Source organism: Lontra canadensis, unplaced genomic scaffold (assembly GCF_010015895.1).
Source record: "Lontra canadensis isolate GAN:19392208 unplaced genomic scaffold, GSC_riverotter_1.0 scaffold29, whole genome shotgun sequence".
NCBI classification, from domain to species: Eukaryota; Metazoa; Chordata; class Mammalia; order Carnivora; family Mustelidae; genus Lontra; species Lontra canadensis.
Window position 1 is genome coordinate 5185846 of NW_022631023.1, and position 15951 is coordinate 5201796.

General features: G+C 47.4%; 1 protein-coding gene across 1 annotated transcript in view; it reads left to right on the forward strand.

Moving 5' to 3' along the window:
• The window catches only part of DSCAM (DS cell adhesion molecule), a 655321-nt gene that overhangs the window by 536009 nt on the left and 103361 nt on the right, over window positions 1–15951 (forward strand). The window contains exon 16 of the mRNA XM_032865305.1: window positions 3133–3203. Coding sequence (XP_032721196.1) covers window positions 3133–3203 — 71 coding nt within the window. The remainder of the gene's footprint in view (window positions 1–3132; window positions 3204–15951) is intronic.

Here is a 15951-nt window from a genome sequence, read left to right on the forward strand (position 1 = left end):
GAAATCGCAGATCTTCATGGGAGCTTGTATCAAGAGGCAGTCCTGCTTGAAGGGCATGACCCTGGGAGCATAAATTAGGTACAGAGCTATAAGAACAATGATGGCAGGTCACTGGATGCCAGCCCCTCCCTTGGTCCCTGCTCTGGAGTTGGTTTCAGTGCTAACACTGCCTTCCCGCATGGGGACTCATGGGTAGATCCAAGAGCCCGCCGCACCCCCAGAAAACCAGCTGTCCCCAGGACCTGCCGGGTGAAAGAAGTGTGCTGTGCATTCTGGTTGGCACGTTGCTTTACCCTTCAAAGCAGACACTTGCTCCGGACCCAGATCGGGAGGCCATGCATCTCGGAGTCAGCTGGGGAAGGACAGCCTGGTGCAAAGGTGTCCCTGCACCAAGTGCCCAGTGCCACTGTGATTGTGATGGTCCCCACACTGAGGTGGGGGAGACTGGGGGGTGATGCCCAAATGTGCGCAGGCAATGCTGGTGGAGGGAAAAGGAAGCTCGAAGACAGAAGGTCAGATCTGCCCAGGGCAGGTGCGTTTGGGTTCCACTGAGATGTTGACCATGGCTGGGCCCGGGGGTGGGGGGTGGTGGTACATGGGGGGTGGGGGTGGAGAACAGAGCATGCAGAGGGAGGCAGGACACAGAACGCAAGAACACAGGGAAGTGAGTGTGATGACCGAGTGGCTTCAAGAGTGTGATGCTCTGGGCCTGTGTCCCCTTTAAAAGAGGTAAAGCGGAAACCAGATCAGTGCTTAGGATCCAAATAGAAACTGGCACCAGCCATGGATGCGAGACTGGGGCAGGCTGTCCAGCGAGGCTGAGAGCCTCAGTGGCGACACTGACAGACCAAGCACAAAGAGGAGACATACAAAAGAGAGGTCAGGCCAGTGTTAGCAGGACGAAGGAGGTGTGGAGAAAGAAGCTGACTCCCCTATCTTTCTCTCCCGGCCCTTGTAAACACTTCCTGCCCCAATATCTCCAATTCCTTTCAAGTTCATATTAGCAAAAAGGAATGAACCATCTTTTCTGGCAAACCGGCTTTTCCTCGTCTTCTCATTTCTCCTAGTCACGCCAGGCTGGGCTTCTGGAGTCAGCGCCCCCCAACCACTGCCTTCTTGCTCATGTAGGGAGCCAGAGGGAAGGTCCAGTTGCCCCTCCCCCAGGAGAAGAAGTTGGGCTCCTGTTTCTTCCTGCCCAGTGTCAATGCTTTCCCCAGTCTACCTGCACACTCTGTCTGCACCTGTCGATGCCGTCGGGAAGGCCCACACACAACTTCTCCCTGTGTTATGTTCACAAGTCAAACAGGGGCTCCGTGTTCCCTGTGCTGTGCAGGGCACATGTTTCTATCGGCCACCTCCATTCCCTGAGCCCTTGCATTCCTAAAGTCACGGCCCACCTTCTTTCTCCCATTCTGATTTCTTGCCTTTGCCACTTAGGTTTTTTTATTTTTATTTTTTGAAAGATTTTATTTATTTATTTGAAAGGGAGAGGGAGAGAGAGCAGGTGCCAGATGGATGAGGGGCAGATGGAGAAGCAGACTCCCTGCAAAGCAGAAAGCCCAACACAGGGCTCAATCCCAGACCCTGAGCTCATGATGTGAGCTGAAGGCAACTGCTTAGCCAACTGAGGCACCCAGGCACCCCTGACCTTGTCTCTTATGATTTGCTAAGAAAACACAACCAGCAAGTCCACCAAAAGTTCCCCCATCGTTTCCTCCCTCCTCCCACCACAGAGATGGTCACTCTGATGTCCCAAGACCCCACCATCTCCATTCCTGACAATACACTTGCCTCTGTGTTCAGACATTGTTCCTTCAAGCATACCATTTCTTCTCATTCTATGAATTTCCTCCTCCTCTCCCCTTGTGTCAAACACCCAATGATAATGATTATTATTGCTTGTATTTACTGAGTACATTATTTTCATAACAACCCTATGACGTGCATTTGATTGTCCTGTTCTATAAAGAAGGAAACCGAGACACAGAGGAATTAAGTAACCACATAGCTGCTAAGTGGGATAGCCAGAATTTGGACTCAGAAAGAAAGAGGGAAACACCCATCAGCTTAGCAACTTTATTACTCGAAACTTCTCCTGAACCAAGGAGATCATGTTTCCCTTGACCTTGCTTCTCCCCTAATCTGACCTTTACCTTTACCCTTCCACTGATTTCCAGACCCTTCAAACCAGCTCACAATCAGTACTGCTACTTTCTCATCTGCCCTGTGCTCCTCCCTCTTCTGCAAAAGGGCATCTCCACGTCCACAGAAACGGCCCTTGTGCAGCTCAGCAAGGATGGCAGGACCGTCCATCCCACAGAGACCCCAAAGTGGTCTCTTCCTCCAAGTCCCGAGTTCTCTCTTGCTTCTGCTTCTTGGGAGATGCTTCAGTGTCCTCCGTGCTGTAGGCTGGCAGACTCTTCTCTCTCACAGTGCATGCATTCTGCTGTTCTAGTAACACGTGAGCTCTCAGTGGACTAAAAGATGTTCTGCCTCTTAGTTCTACACTGTGTGCCTGGTGCTCGCACATTTCTGATACCCAGTGACTGACTGGAACCAGCAGGTAATTGGAATCCTGCACGTCTTGGAAATAGGGTGGTGTGAGTTGCATGCTTTGACTCTTTAACTCTGCTTCTGCTTTCTGAGGCTACCACCCCTGGGTCATGAGAGTTTTCAAGCACAAAGTGTGAAAACCCAAAGCCATCAAAGGGACTCAAAAGCAGAAGAATCCTGATTTTTTTTTCCCCATGACTCCAATGCCATTGTCCCTAAACATGAGTTCCAAGGGAAAAAGAAGGGTCTTCGATAGGCACCACAGGGTTTCATAAAAGCCATGTTGTCTTACCCCTTCCTGTCTTACCTGGGAACTTGCTCCGACTTGAGTGGATTAATCACGTTGTCAAAGGTGTGGTGAGGAAGAACGCAAGGACAGGTCCTCAAGGTTCATTTCTCGTGGGAGCGAGGATGCACAGGGTAAATTCAGTACCAACAACTCGGCCAGACTGGTCTGCTCACTAAAGCTTCAAACACACTCCTCTGTGCTGCTGGGGGCCTGTCTCCTGGGCCAGCGTGTTGTGTAGACACCAGCCTGTCTAGAACTCAGCTCTAACCTGTTGGTTCTGGTCTTTACAGCTCCCGACGGCCCACCTCAGGAGGTGCACCTGGAGCCCCTGTCATCTCAGAGCATCAGGGTCACCTGGAAGGTAAACTGAGCAAACCCTCGCGCTCCTGGCACATGTTTGTGGGGTGAGCACTTCAGGCACATGTCTTGTTAGGATGCCAAGACAGTGACATTGTGTGAAACTTTGGTTTTGCCACGTTAGATTAAAAGCTCTTTTCTTGACATCCAGTGTATGTATCCACATTCTGAATACTTTTACAGCCAATTCCGTTTGCAGGGAGAGCGGAGTTGGCGTGTCTTCTTTTTGTTCTTTGAATCTGATGGGTCCCGAGAGCTGGTTGCCGCACAAGTAGGGGAGTGCATGTGCTTGGCACACTTAGCTTCAGTCCAGGGAAAGCTTTTTCTAAGTGCTTTTCCAAAGTGGCAGATCCGAGCATAGCAGATAGCCCACGGAACTGGCAGAAAAGACTGTCACCCTCACTGTGCCACCAGCTAACAATGTCCTTGAGAATGCCCTTCCTTTCCTCCTCAGCGTGGTGGCCTGCGGAGCCAGCTGCCATCCAAGGCAGTGGTGCCCACACGTGGCTGCAGATGTGGGCTGTCCACTGGTCAGCCGAGGGCTTGTGGCTGGTCACTGAGATAGACCCTTGAGCTACAGAGCAAACAACTACACAGGCAGCACGGTTTCACACAGTACGGCCGCCATGTTTTTCACAGCAAAGGCGTTGGTGAAGGAAGCCGCGTTGGTTATGTGCTGGAGCATGCTGGTCACAGGCGGCATGTAAGGTCCCACTGCCCCAGGGATCTTGAAGTCACTCACCCAGGGGGAAAGTTGTCTTGGGAATTACTCATCCCTGGATGGGCTCCTGCAGACGGTGACTGTGGACTCTACTTAGAATGTTCTTGTTGGGTCCCCACTTGTGTAAGCCGCACTGGCTCTTCCAGTTCGGAGGTCCCCTTCCTCTGCTCTCCCCCTTTCCCTGCGTCCTCACTCAGAGCAGAAGCCAACACCCACAGTGGGGTTGTCGAGTGGCTCGCCCCTAAAACCATAAAGGCCTAGCGCATCACCCCTGTTGTTGGTGTTTTCCTTCTGGTGCCAGCTCTTTTGTAAAGGGAGCTGCCTCTGTAACAAAAAGGCTCCTCATTGTCAGGTGGTCACCATCTTCAGTACCGATGCCACAGCCCCTTTATTCGAGCCCTTATACCCAGCCGGTGGTTGGCTCCGGCGGACAGCAGGCAGGGGTGTTCGGCCGCACAGACAGCACAGGTGTGTGGCATTTCCATGAGCATATCCGCCAGCTGCGAGCATCACACACCATACAATTAAAGGCCCTCAGCGAGCCATAACCCTGGACCCATCCTGGCCACTCTGCAGACGGAATGCTGACTCACTCTGCCTCAGTCAACGGCTCTGTGAGGCCTCATCCCCTGGCTCTGCTCAGTCTCACATTTCGCCACTGAGGAAGGCCAGCTACTCCTGTGGCCCCTAAAAATTTCTGGGTCCTGCCTGAGAAAGGTGTCTGTCCGCAGAGCTCAGGCACCTAAAAATGGAAATTTTCGAGACTTTCCAGGCATGGTGTCTTTTCAGTCTCCAGAAGAGAACAGAAGCTAAAGTCAGTAAATCGCAGTTAAAGTATTTCTTCTTAATGTCGTATGGAAAGAAAGCCCTGCTCCCGCTAGATCATGAGCCAGTGGTAGTGCACGGTTCGTGGAGCCGCGGTTTCTCTCGGAGCTGTGGGCGGGTATTGTGGGACCTGTCAGTGCAGACAGGTGTCCGGGAGACTTAACAGACTGAACCAGGTAAGGACCCCCTGTTCACTGGCTTGTCATTTCATATCTGCCTGGTTACGTCATGAGAGTGCATCCCTGGTTCAACTGAACTGTATGCTTTTATCTACAATCCAAAGTATATGTAAAGGACATTTTATTGCATGTAATATGCCTAGATTTTATGGTGTAAACACCAAAGACTTGCATTTTGTGTAAGGAAACTGACCAGAGAGGGAAAGAGAGAAGGAAGTAAGGAGAGAAGGAAAAATCACATTAACCCAGAGAGGGAGCCGTGCCCCAGTTGACAGGACAGCAACACCACGGTCATGAGGCAGCGAGCAGGGAGCTCATTCAGGGTCACAGGACGACTGACAGAAGTGAAAGCTGAACTCAGGGGAGAGAGGAGACAGAGGGGAGAATGGTGCCATGGCTTTGGTGGGAAAACAGCCATTTTAGACTCTTGACCTCTGAAGGTTCCCAGGCACTCTGGCAGCCTTTAACACTGGAGCTAGATCCTGGTTGTTTAATTATAGTATAAGCAACCCTTCTGTGACATATCCCTCCCACTGAACAAAATAAACAGCACAACTTCCACTTTTTATTTTAGCCATGTCTTTCACCACGGAAAAGGTCCAAGCTTTTAAAATTTCAAGCCTGCTGAAGGTTCCCCATGACCCACTGAATGTAGACCGAGACCCACTGGACTCAAGAGGCCATGCAGCATTGGCTGCAGGTGTCACCTCCCCTTGCCCCTGTTCCAACAGGCCATTCACGTGCCCACAGCTGGCATCTCCCTCCTCCTTCGCTGTCACTGATGATACTGTTTCTCACACCCCCCACCCCGTCCAGTCCTGCATGATTCTGGAAGGAACTGTCTGAGCCCCCGTGTGACCTTCACTCTTGGTGACAGCTCAGTGAGGCCCCATCCCACGGGTTCTACCTTCCACATGCCTGGACCTCCTATGTGGTTCAGAGAGCTGTTTAAGGTCAGGGAGGACCTCATTCACCTCTGGTCCCCAGTGGGTGGTACGCTTGCATGAATGAATGAGGGAGGGAACAAATGAGTGGACGAGGACATCTGTGAGTTGAGAATGAAGGAGTCCACAGCCCAAGTGTTCTAATCACAGCAGCCTCCCAAGCATTCCATCTTTCAGGAACTGCCATGGAGAAGGCCCCCAGCTGGGAGGGGCTCCAGCCCCAGCTCCAGCCTGTACTATCGTGGGGTCTAATTCACGCTGCTGTGAAGTTCCCTGAGCCACCCCCCGCGGTGGGTGCCCCAGACTGCCATCCCACTCCGTGGAGCACAGGGACCCACCACTTTGCTGATGGGCTTCTCCTGTAATTCCCTGAAAAAATACATGACAGTAATGGTTCAAAAATTTTGTGATAAGTGTCAGAGGAAATGGCCCTCTGCACATCACATCAAATGTCAGCCTTCAGGAAGATGTCCAAGAACCAGTGTCCTATTAAATAGGGCTTTTAATAATTTTAAGTATTTGGAGTTAACTAAAAACGCTGATCAGTGCCTTGACAGGAACTCGAGAGATAGCATAAGTGGTTCCAAATAACTAAAAAGGAAGTAAATGATAATAAAGATTCATTTTCTAGCTCTTGTTCCTCCCCTTTGAAAAACAGAAGAGTTTGCATAAGCAAATGCAGTTTCTTGCAGTTTTTGCTGGGGTTATTCAGAATCAGAGAGAAGATGGGGGCACCTGGCTGGCTCAGTCAGTTAAGCACCTGACTCTTGATTTCAGCTCAGGTCACAGTCTCAGTGTCACGGGGTCCAGCTCCACGGTGGGCTTGTAGCTCAGCTCGGAGTCTGCTTGGCCCTTTCCCTCTGCTCCATACCCCTCCTCTCAAACAAAGAAATAAATAAAATCTTTAAAGAATCAGAAAGAGGGACACCTGGGTGGCTCGGTGGGTTAAAGCCTCTGCCTTCGGCTCAGGTCATGATCTCGGGGTCCTGGAATCGAGCCCCGCATCGGGCTCTCTGCTCAGCAGGGAGCCTGCTTCTCCCCACCCCACCTGCCTCTCTGCCTACTTGTGATCTCTCTCTGTCAAATAAATAAATAAAGTCTTTTTAAAAAATCAGAATATTTAAAGCTACTGATTATTGATAATATATTTAATTAAGTACCTCAAAATCATAAACCTAAAGGAGAACTTTTTGGCTTTTCAGAAAATTATGGTTCTAGTCTACCTCCCTAAGTGTCAAAATACTGACAGGATAAGTCTCTTTTGACAGTGCCTGTCACCTTCTCTTCTGGTCAGTCTCCGAATCAACCAGTCTCATTTTATTGCAAATGAAGGACAGTTTGATTGCTTGCTATCTGTATGTGTTCATAACATAAAATCTTAAGTATCTGAAATATTTAACTCTTACAAGTATCTCAAAACATTTCTCCAGAGGATGCAATTTAAGGCAGAGATTTTTTTTTTCTCTTGTGAGAAGTCTTTTCAGAGCCATATGCTATTCCAAAACTATGACTATTTCAATTGTTTAAATATTACAGTACTAAAAACGGTTGTCCAGACTGACAACTCAGGACAACATCCTGAGAATAATTTTGCCACTTTCTTGCCCCTCTGTATCCAACCCTTTGGCTGAATTTCATTTAGAATGAACAATGTTGCAGAAGAGATTACCTGATTTCCATAAAATTTGGACATCTCGTATTTAGGGATTTAATTAAATTTCAGTAATACTTTTAACTAAAACACCACATCTGCACAATCCCCAGCAATTCCAACTAATTGAGGCATCATTGCAATATGTTATGTTTCCCAGATGAGCTCTTACAATGGGAAAATGGCTTAGCTTGTCATTTAAAAACAGAACCTCCTGATTGCCAGTGACCTTCATCATAATGATTTAATAAACTGCAGCCTCCACTTGACTTCGGCATCTAAGTCCCTCTACCCAGGAAATGGCACGCCATGTTGGAAAAGGACTGTCTTCTAGAATGCTATTTCCTGGCTTGGGTCTCTGGGAAACCAGTCTTTCTGAGCACTTGCTGTCAGCCAGGCATTGTGCTCAACTTTGCATGCATTATACCGTTAGATCTGTGCACTGGGTATGTCGGGTTTCGTACAAACTCCTGACCTAGAAGGGATTTGCCCAAAATCTGAGGGCTTGGGACTGTCAGGTCGAGGACCCTCACTGACGTTTTCCGACTGGTTTCTAAGCAACCGATAAGCTAAGGTACATAGGGTACCAAGATGGTGTCTTGTGCATAGTAAGTTTCTACAAATATTAGTTTCTTGTCCTGTTCCTTCCAACTTCATGTTATAAATTTTACTCAACCTTAATATTACAGAAAATAGGAAAAATGTAATTTCTACCTTATCCCTCTTTCTTTCCAAATGTAAACTTAGCCTAGCATACGTGCAGTAGTAAGTCAACACCCCGTTTTCCAACATCCACTGACATTCAAAAGGGTTGCCTTGAAATTAATTTTACTTCATTCCTTGACTTTTGCTTTAATCCTCAGGGTATGAAAAATTACAAAATTTACATTTCTTCATCAATTTGTTCTAGAGTTGGATTTACAGCAGCTTTATTAGAAATCCCAATGACCAACATGTCTTACAAATATTTAAGGAACTGTCAGCCCTTCTCATATTAGCAAGTCAGCCTCTCCCCCTCTAACAAGAGGAGGAAAATCCAAACTGATTTCAGAATCTTTTGGTTGTCTGCATACCCTGTGATTCCTCTCTCTCAACTGCTCACAGCTGACTAGCTCTGGGAGGGTAAAGGGTGTGTTTTATTTTGTTTGTTTTGTTTTTGTTTGTCCACTATATCCCCAGTAGAAGTATATTTAAATATTTGTTAAATAATGCATGAGACATTCCCATTGTATACATTCATGTTGAAATATTCATATCGATAGGGGCTACCTTTTCTTTTGGAAACCCTTGGACTATATGCACATCTTACTTTTTGTGTGCATGTGTAAAATATATAAATCCCTTTAATAAAACCACTCATTGCTCATTTGCCTCACTTGCATGTATTTGGCATCTCTCCCCATTGATCCCTTGGATTAGCCTTCCTGGTTTAGCCATGGGATTGGCCTTCACCAGTGACCCCAGTTCTCTGCTCCAGAGAAGAGCCTCAAGCCAGGCTGCCCAAAGGGTCCAGGCTGGCCTCCCAACCTAAGCAGGCGATTCTCCTGGGTCCCAACCCCCAGGTGTAGCGAAAAAAATGCTGGCCACACTTCCAAAGGCTGCTCAGCCTCCGGGAGCGTGGGTCCAGGTCTGACCCCGGGCATGCTGGAGAGGTTGGCTCAGATTCAGTATAAGGAGGCCCATCCCAGTGTACCTCTCCAGCTAATTGACCCTGACAGGACACAAATTGGGCTTGGACTAAGAGCTAAGACCAAGGCCATCTCCATTCATCAGCTGGAAGTCCTTTCAGATGGTTTATTCTGAATGCTTCACACTGAGTCTGGATGAACCTGACAAGGCAAGGCGTTTGAAAGCAGGCACTTCCGCTGATCTGTTTCAGAGCTGTTAGATTATAAACTGCTAGGGTACAGTGAGTCAGGTGGCAAGGACGGTATTTCTGCCTTGATAGGGAACCTATCGTCAAAGATGCAAATATGAGTAGTGCATAAGAATCACGAGGTCATAACTGAAAGAGCATTCTGGACTTGAATTGATGACCAGTCATAGGTCTTTCTATGTCTGACACGTCAACATCACATTTTGTAAGTGAATTAGGTCCTAAAGTTGGGACATTGACTAAAAATTGCTCATGATTGAATAATATTGAAAATTACTGTCTATTAAGTACACTGTGCATAATTTTAGCTATGAAATCTTACAGGGATTGAAGACTATATACAAAAATATCACTGGACAACACTTCACTATGCCTAGAGTAGGATTAACATAAGTTAAATCCACCTACAATAAGTAAATTGCATATAATAAGAATATGACGTGATATGATGATATGATATGATATTCTATGATATGATATGATATAAAAATTACCGGATTAGACTTCAGGAAAATTAGATATTACTCCCACTTCTATATCTAATAAAAATGACCTCAAGCAAGTTACTTTGTCTTTGCTGAAACTCAAAACATTTACACTAGTTCCATTACTTGATAACAGGGAGGATGAAGGATGTGAGGGCACTTGGGAACCTGAAGGATGGGCCCTGAAAGGACAGACTTGGTTTTGATCTCCTCCCTGGATGCTGGCCCCCTAGTGGCTCTGTATAGCACAGCCTTTTCTGCTGACAATACATCCCAGTAAATGTAAATCTTTTGAAATGTGCCTGAACAAATAAATAAATACATACATACATACATACATACATACATACATACATACATACAGTTATCTTAAATGACCTAATAATTGCTGGATAGGTAGTGATTTTAAGAAAAATATTCATCACACCGTCTCGGGTATAGTTTTACTGGTTCTCATAAAACACTGACTCTACTTTTAACAGAAAAATCAGAATTCAAGTTACAGTGAATATGGAACTAAGTATTATAAATGCGCTGATTGGCACCCATCAAGCGAGTGAGTAAATGAATATAGATTGTTTTGTGTGCCTCGTTTTCCTAGAGAGCACTCATTAAGCCATGTTGCTAATAACACATTTCTCATCAGAAAAATCAAGTAAGGTAGATATGTTAGTAAATGAACACAGATGTTAGGAGGAAAAGTCAAAGGAATAATCGAAAGCACGCACAACCAAGAGTTCCCCAGACATCAGATGACACCTGTTAAGTCATGGACATGTCTCTTAAGGCAAATGAAGAAATCTGATGTTCCTTTTATGATTTAAAACCAGGATGGACAAAGTTCCCTGTGGTCTGTTTCAGGAAGAACTCTGGCCAGGACAGCTGTGAGCCAATGGCTGCAGGAGACTTTCCTGCATCTAGTCTCCACATTCCATTTTCATGAAACAGAACAGGAAAACGCAACATATGCTTTCAGATTCATTTCACCAGTACAAATACATTTAACCTAATGCACTAAGATGTACCCAACTAACTCTATCTCAAGGCAATATTTTAAAAGCCACCTCCTCTTTGTATTAAAATCTTTGAGAACTAGTTTTACCGTCTTGTAACTCTTGTGATGGATTCCTCCCATTAGCACATTCTTTTGAAAATTTTAACGTGAGATGTAAAAAGTGCTATATGCTTTGAGTAATCATAGAAATACAGGAAATGAAATGATTCTGCCTTTTAAAGATATATTATCGTTTCTGTTTTTTCTGAAAGTTACAATCTAAAGTTGGAAATAAGCCCTGTTTTTATCTAAATAACAGAAGAATTCAGGAGGTGTATTCTGATTGACTTCTGGAAGTCAGAATTCCCAAGAAAGTAAGGGATGAGTCAGAGAATGGGCAGTGTCACTCTTGGGGGCTCTGTACAGGACCTGGGGCTGTCTCTGCATTTGGGCACGTCAGGTGCATCCCCCATCTGAGAAGCAGAGTGGTCCCTGGGGGAATCCCACACCCAGGATAGCATGTTCCTGACAGGAGAGATGATCCTACTGAACACTTTCTCAATGCTCTTCTCCTCCATTATCCATTTAAGAGTGGTCATGCCTGAAATTCCTTCAGTTGAGGTTAATGCTTCTCATTACCTAAGCACAGATAAGAGACAAAGGTAGGTAGTTCTATGGAAGCAATGCCCCTCTATGCTTCAATCATGACATAAAGTGTCCATGGTAGATATTAAATCCACGAACAAAAAGTCTGTTGTTGATGCAGAAATTGCTGGTTTTCTTCTGGTAGAACATGGGTTAGGACTTCTCCATCCCAGCAAGAAAGGGGACTGACTCCATCAAGCCCTCACCCTAAGCCTTGGCCTCTCTCCAACCTTCCTCTCATGAAGGTGCCTCTCCTCCCACCATGGCTCGCCTCCCATCCTCACCCCACCTCCAATCCCAGCCCACTCTGTGAATTCTACCCCCCACCCTGCACGCTGATTCAGTCCACACACTGAGTCCCCCAGGGGCCTGCAAACTTCCAGTCACGGGCCAGAGAGCAAAGACCTCCAGCCTTGTGAGCTACAGAGTCTCTGCCTTAACTCCTAGCTCTACCGACTGTAGCACAGAGGCAGACAGCCAGTAAAACTTACTCAGGCAACTGACATTTGAAGTGCATGTAATCTTCATGTGTCACAAAATATTCTTCCTCCTTTGAATTCTGCAGCCATATCAATACGTAAAAAGTATATGCATTCTTAGCTAAGGGCCATATAGAAGAATGGCCAAATATGGCCGCAGGAACATAGTTTGTCAGCCATGCCGTACTGAACACAACCACACCTGGGAGGCAGACGCGGGCCGCTGGAATACATCACGGATAGCTTCCTGTTATGCGCTCTCCCAGCAGAGAGCTGAAGGACCGACAGACTCTTCCCAGGAGTGAAGTCAGAGCCTTCCTTCATTCAGCGGTTCCTTCTGAACTGTGGATCTTCTGTGGTCCTTCTGGACAGACCTTACCCTAGCAGAAGTTACAAAGACTAGGACAGTAGTAATTCTTCCCATGGTTGAAGCAGGCCATTCCTTTACAAAGACCCTGATATCTTTGAAAATACTGGCTTTGCTCTTGTTTAGCAGATCTGGATCAAGTGGGCCCCCCGGATCTCCGTGGCCATCCAGCCATTCTCAGGGGCTCCCACTACCTACAGGGGAGCTACTCCAGGTTGGGTCCCTCTGGAGGAGCCAAGCCTTTTAAGATCACTCAGCTGCTGCTAAATAGTTGGGGTCCCAGTCGTGTGCTCACAGACTGGTACACACTCCCTCCTGGCATCCTACCCTAAACCCCTTTCCCTCTGCATCCCCGCTGCCTATGCAAAGTCTAGACTCACAGGTGAGATCTGTCTCTCAAAGCCTCAGAGTTTCCATGTGCACTCTTTCCTGGCTGGGCCCTGGCCTCGCCTCTTGGTGGCCCATGGACCTGTCTCCTGCAGCCCCTTCCCACTGTCTCCCTGCTTTTCCCTAGTCTGAACCTGGACAGCTCCCCGCTCTGTCATTTTCTTCAATGGACTCCACTCCCAGACTCTGGGACACCCATGACCCTTCTGGCCAACTCTGTTTCCCAGAAACATTGAGACATCTAGAGGTCCTGACATTCAATGTGGGATATTCTGGAGACCAGCTCTCAGAGCCACCACCAGGTGGGGTCTGCGGATATGCTATGCATTCCTTTGTTAGTTCTCTGGCAGAAACCCCTGGACAAGCCATTAAGTCTGGTGAGAAATGCTGTGTATGGTTACCAGAAAGTGTGCTATGCAGACAACAGTGCGATTCAGAAAAAGGAGGGGTCCCAGTAAGAGAATCTCTTCAACATGTTTGTTGGTTGGATAAAGGAATGAATGAGTGAGTGGGTGAATGAAACAAGAGCCACCCCACACTTGAGAAATTAAATGAAGTCCTGTGATGCAACAGTTAACCTCAATTTCATCCCATAAAACTGTAAGAGCCTGTTTCTATAATTCTACATGTGTTTTCCAAGCCCAGGCGCACACATGGCCGCCACCTCCACCCCAGCTGCCGGATCTGACGAGAACTCAGTGACTATCAGCTTCAAGTCAAAGTTCTTGGCCTCTCAATACTGTGCCTCCTTCAACGTTGTGTCACTCATCCTCAATTTATCAGACCTGCGCCGAGTAGCTCCTGCCATCCCTATCTGCACAGTCAGCACAGAACCCTTCCGAAGGGTCACTCGGAGCTGTTCCTCCCAGGGCCATCCCTGGTTATCTCTCCTAGGTGCCGTGGGGCAGGCTGGTTGCATTCCTGCAAGGCTGTCCCTCTTCGGCTCTGGTCGGTCTTCATAGAGGCTCAGATGAAATGTGCCTTCTCTGGGAATCTGGGAGTCTTTCTGCCACAATGAGAAAAGGCACCTCTCCCCCTTTCCCTCCATGATACCCCGTGCCATCCCTCGGCACTGCAAGCACCATGCTCTGCTCTCATCATGGGCTCCCTTGCTGGTCTCCCCTTATTCAGGAGAGGCCCCAGTTCCTACCGCTCCAGTGAATGCATCCACCCACCGCACAAGCTTACCGAGTAGCTTCTACTGATGCTGGGGAACAGGAGCGGGGACTGGAAGGAGGACATGAAGATAAGAAAGACAGTCCACAGCCCCGGAATAGAAGGGAAATGAGGACAAGTTACATTTCAAGTGAATTTGGAAGAACCTAAAAGGAGAATGTTCAATTCATTTTTCACCTGAGTTACTCAACATGCCCGAGTAACATGGTGTTCTTAGAATGCAGAAATCTGCAGCAGAGGCTTTCGCTCTCCAGTTGGTCAGCCGGTGAACCCTAGCATTGAGCCGAGTCCGCTCACCTGCGCTGGGAAGGGAAAGGGAAGCGTGCAGGAACAGGACCTGGCTGGTGGCTTTCTAAAGACGAGAGGCCTGCTCTAATCACCCACATCCTCGATGATGCTGTGAGCATTTGCACATCCTATGCTTGCTAACTTTTTAAAGACCTCTGTATCTGCCACAGGCAGCTCCCAGGCTCAACTGGACGGACACATAAAATGCAGACACTTGCAAACCACAGATACACTGACACCGTGCTACTGTTGTCATGGAGATTGAAAGAGACAGTTTCTTAAAGGAAGTGGGGGTTGGGGGGGGGGACCGGAGGCTGGAGGAAGGACACTTGGAAGGATGAAAGAAAAAGCTGTTTAGGGGGAACTGCAGGAGGAGAAAAATTGCAGGGCTAGAAAGGGTAGAGGGTTCCCCAGATGGCAGATAAATGAGACAAATGGAAAGAACCCAGGCTCATTACCTGATCCAAAGGTAAATGAAAGGAAGAGTAGTAATCAACATGGAAAAATAATTAACCCTATATAAGAAGCACAACTATGAAGAGAGAAGATCTCCTTCCAGAGCTGTGGCACACTCGAAGTGGCTGGGGGAAGGTAGAAACAGGACATGTGTCAGTCAGAGACGTCTGTAAATAATGTGATCGGACAGTTGCCTTCTGCAATATGCAGTGAGCCCTAGACGTCCCTTCTTTTTTTCCTTTTTTCTTTTAATTTTTCCATTCAGTAACTATCCAGAGTCTTCCTTTAATACATATCAAGAGGACTGGTTGCCAGGTGAGATTTGTTATGAATCTGTGGGTCTGCCGTAAATTATCCTTGTTCTAAAAACATGTCACCCATGAGATGGCCAAACAAGTGAACAAACTCCAGGATTCCTGCTTTAATAAGGAAAAGAAAAAGGATGACTTTGTGCAAACAAGTTGGCTCCTCAGATGCTCTTTTCCTCCCTTGATGGGTCTGGGAAGGGAAGCTGGACCCCCTCATCCTGATGCATGAGCCTCCATGCTGAGTGGCCCCACGGAAGCCAGCTCTCAACCTGGATCCAATTGCAGGGTGGTCCTGAGCGACCCTTCTCTACCGGCTCATCCAGGCCTCTGACTGACAGCTGCATTATGGGCCTGGAGTACAGGCATTTTTTCTATCTTCAAACCATCCTCGTTGGTCCTGTACCCAGTCCAGTTATAAACCTGCAACGACGTCATCCCTGACCATACCTTTCTTTGCACCTCACATATGTTCAAAATCATTCTCTCCTGCGTCGACAGTAACATTTTCTGAGAATGTCCACTCTGCTGAAGCCCTGTTTTGGACAAGGGAGTGGATGAGATTTCAAACATGTTTATGAGAATCCTTAGGCACTTGGAGCTTGCAGTCAAGTCCTTGGAAACCTGACGTTCGATATGGAACAGAGGCCACGGGAGGGGATGAAATTGATCAGTTCTTGCAGAGCTGATGGCAAATCGGGGCATGTGGGTGGAGGCCAGAGGAGAGAGAACCCCTTGGATGGAGGCAGTTGAAGGAAGCAGGTGAGCTGGAAGTTGAGCCGGCTTTGGAGAATGAGTTGGGGTTTGATCGAGGAGGAAGAAGAGTGGTCTCTGATGAGGGCTTTCGTGAGATGGGAAAACACAAGAGAGTTGGAATTTCCATGCTTGTTCAAACAGCTAGAGAGAATCCTAGGTCACCAGGTAACATCCAGGGAGCATTAGCCTGGAAAGACTACAACCAGGTTTGAATCTCA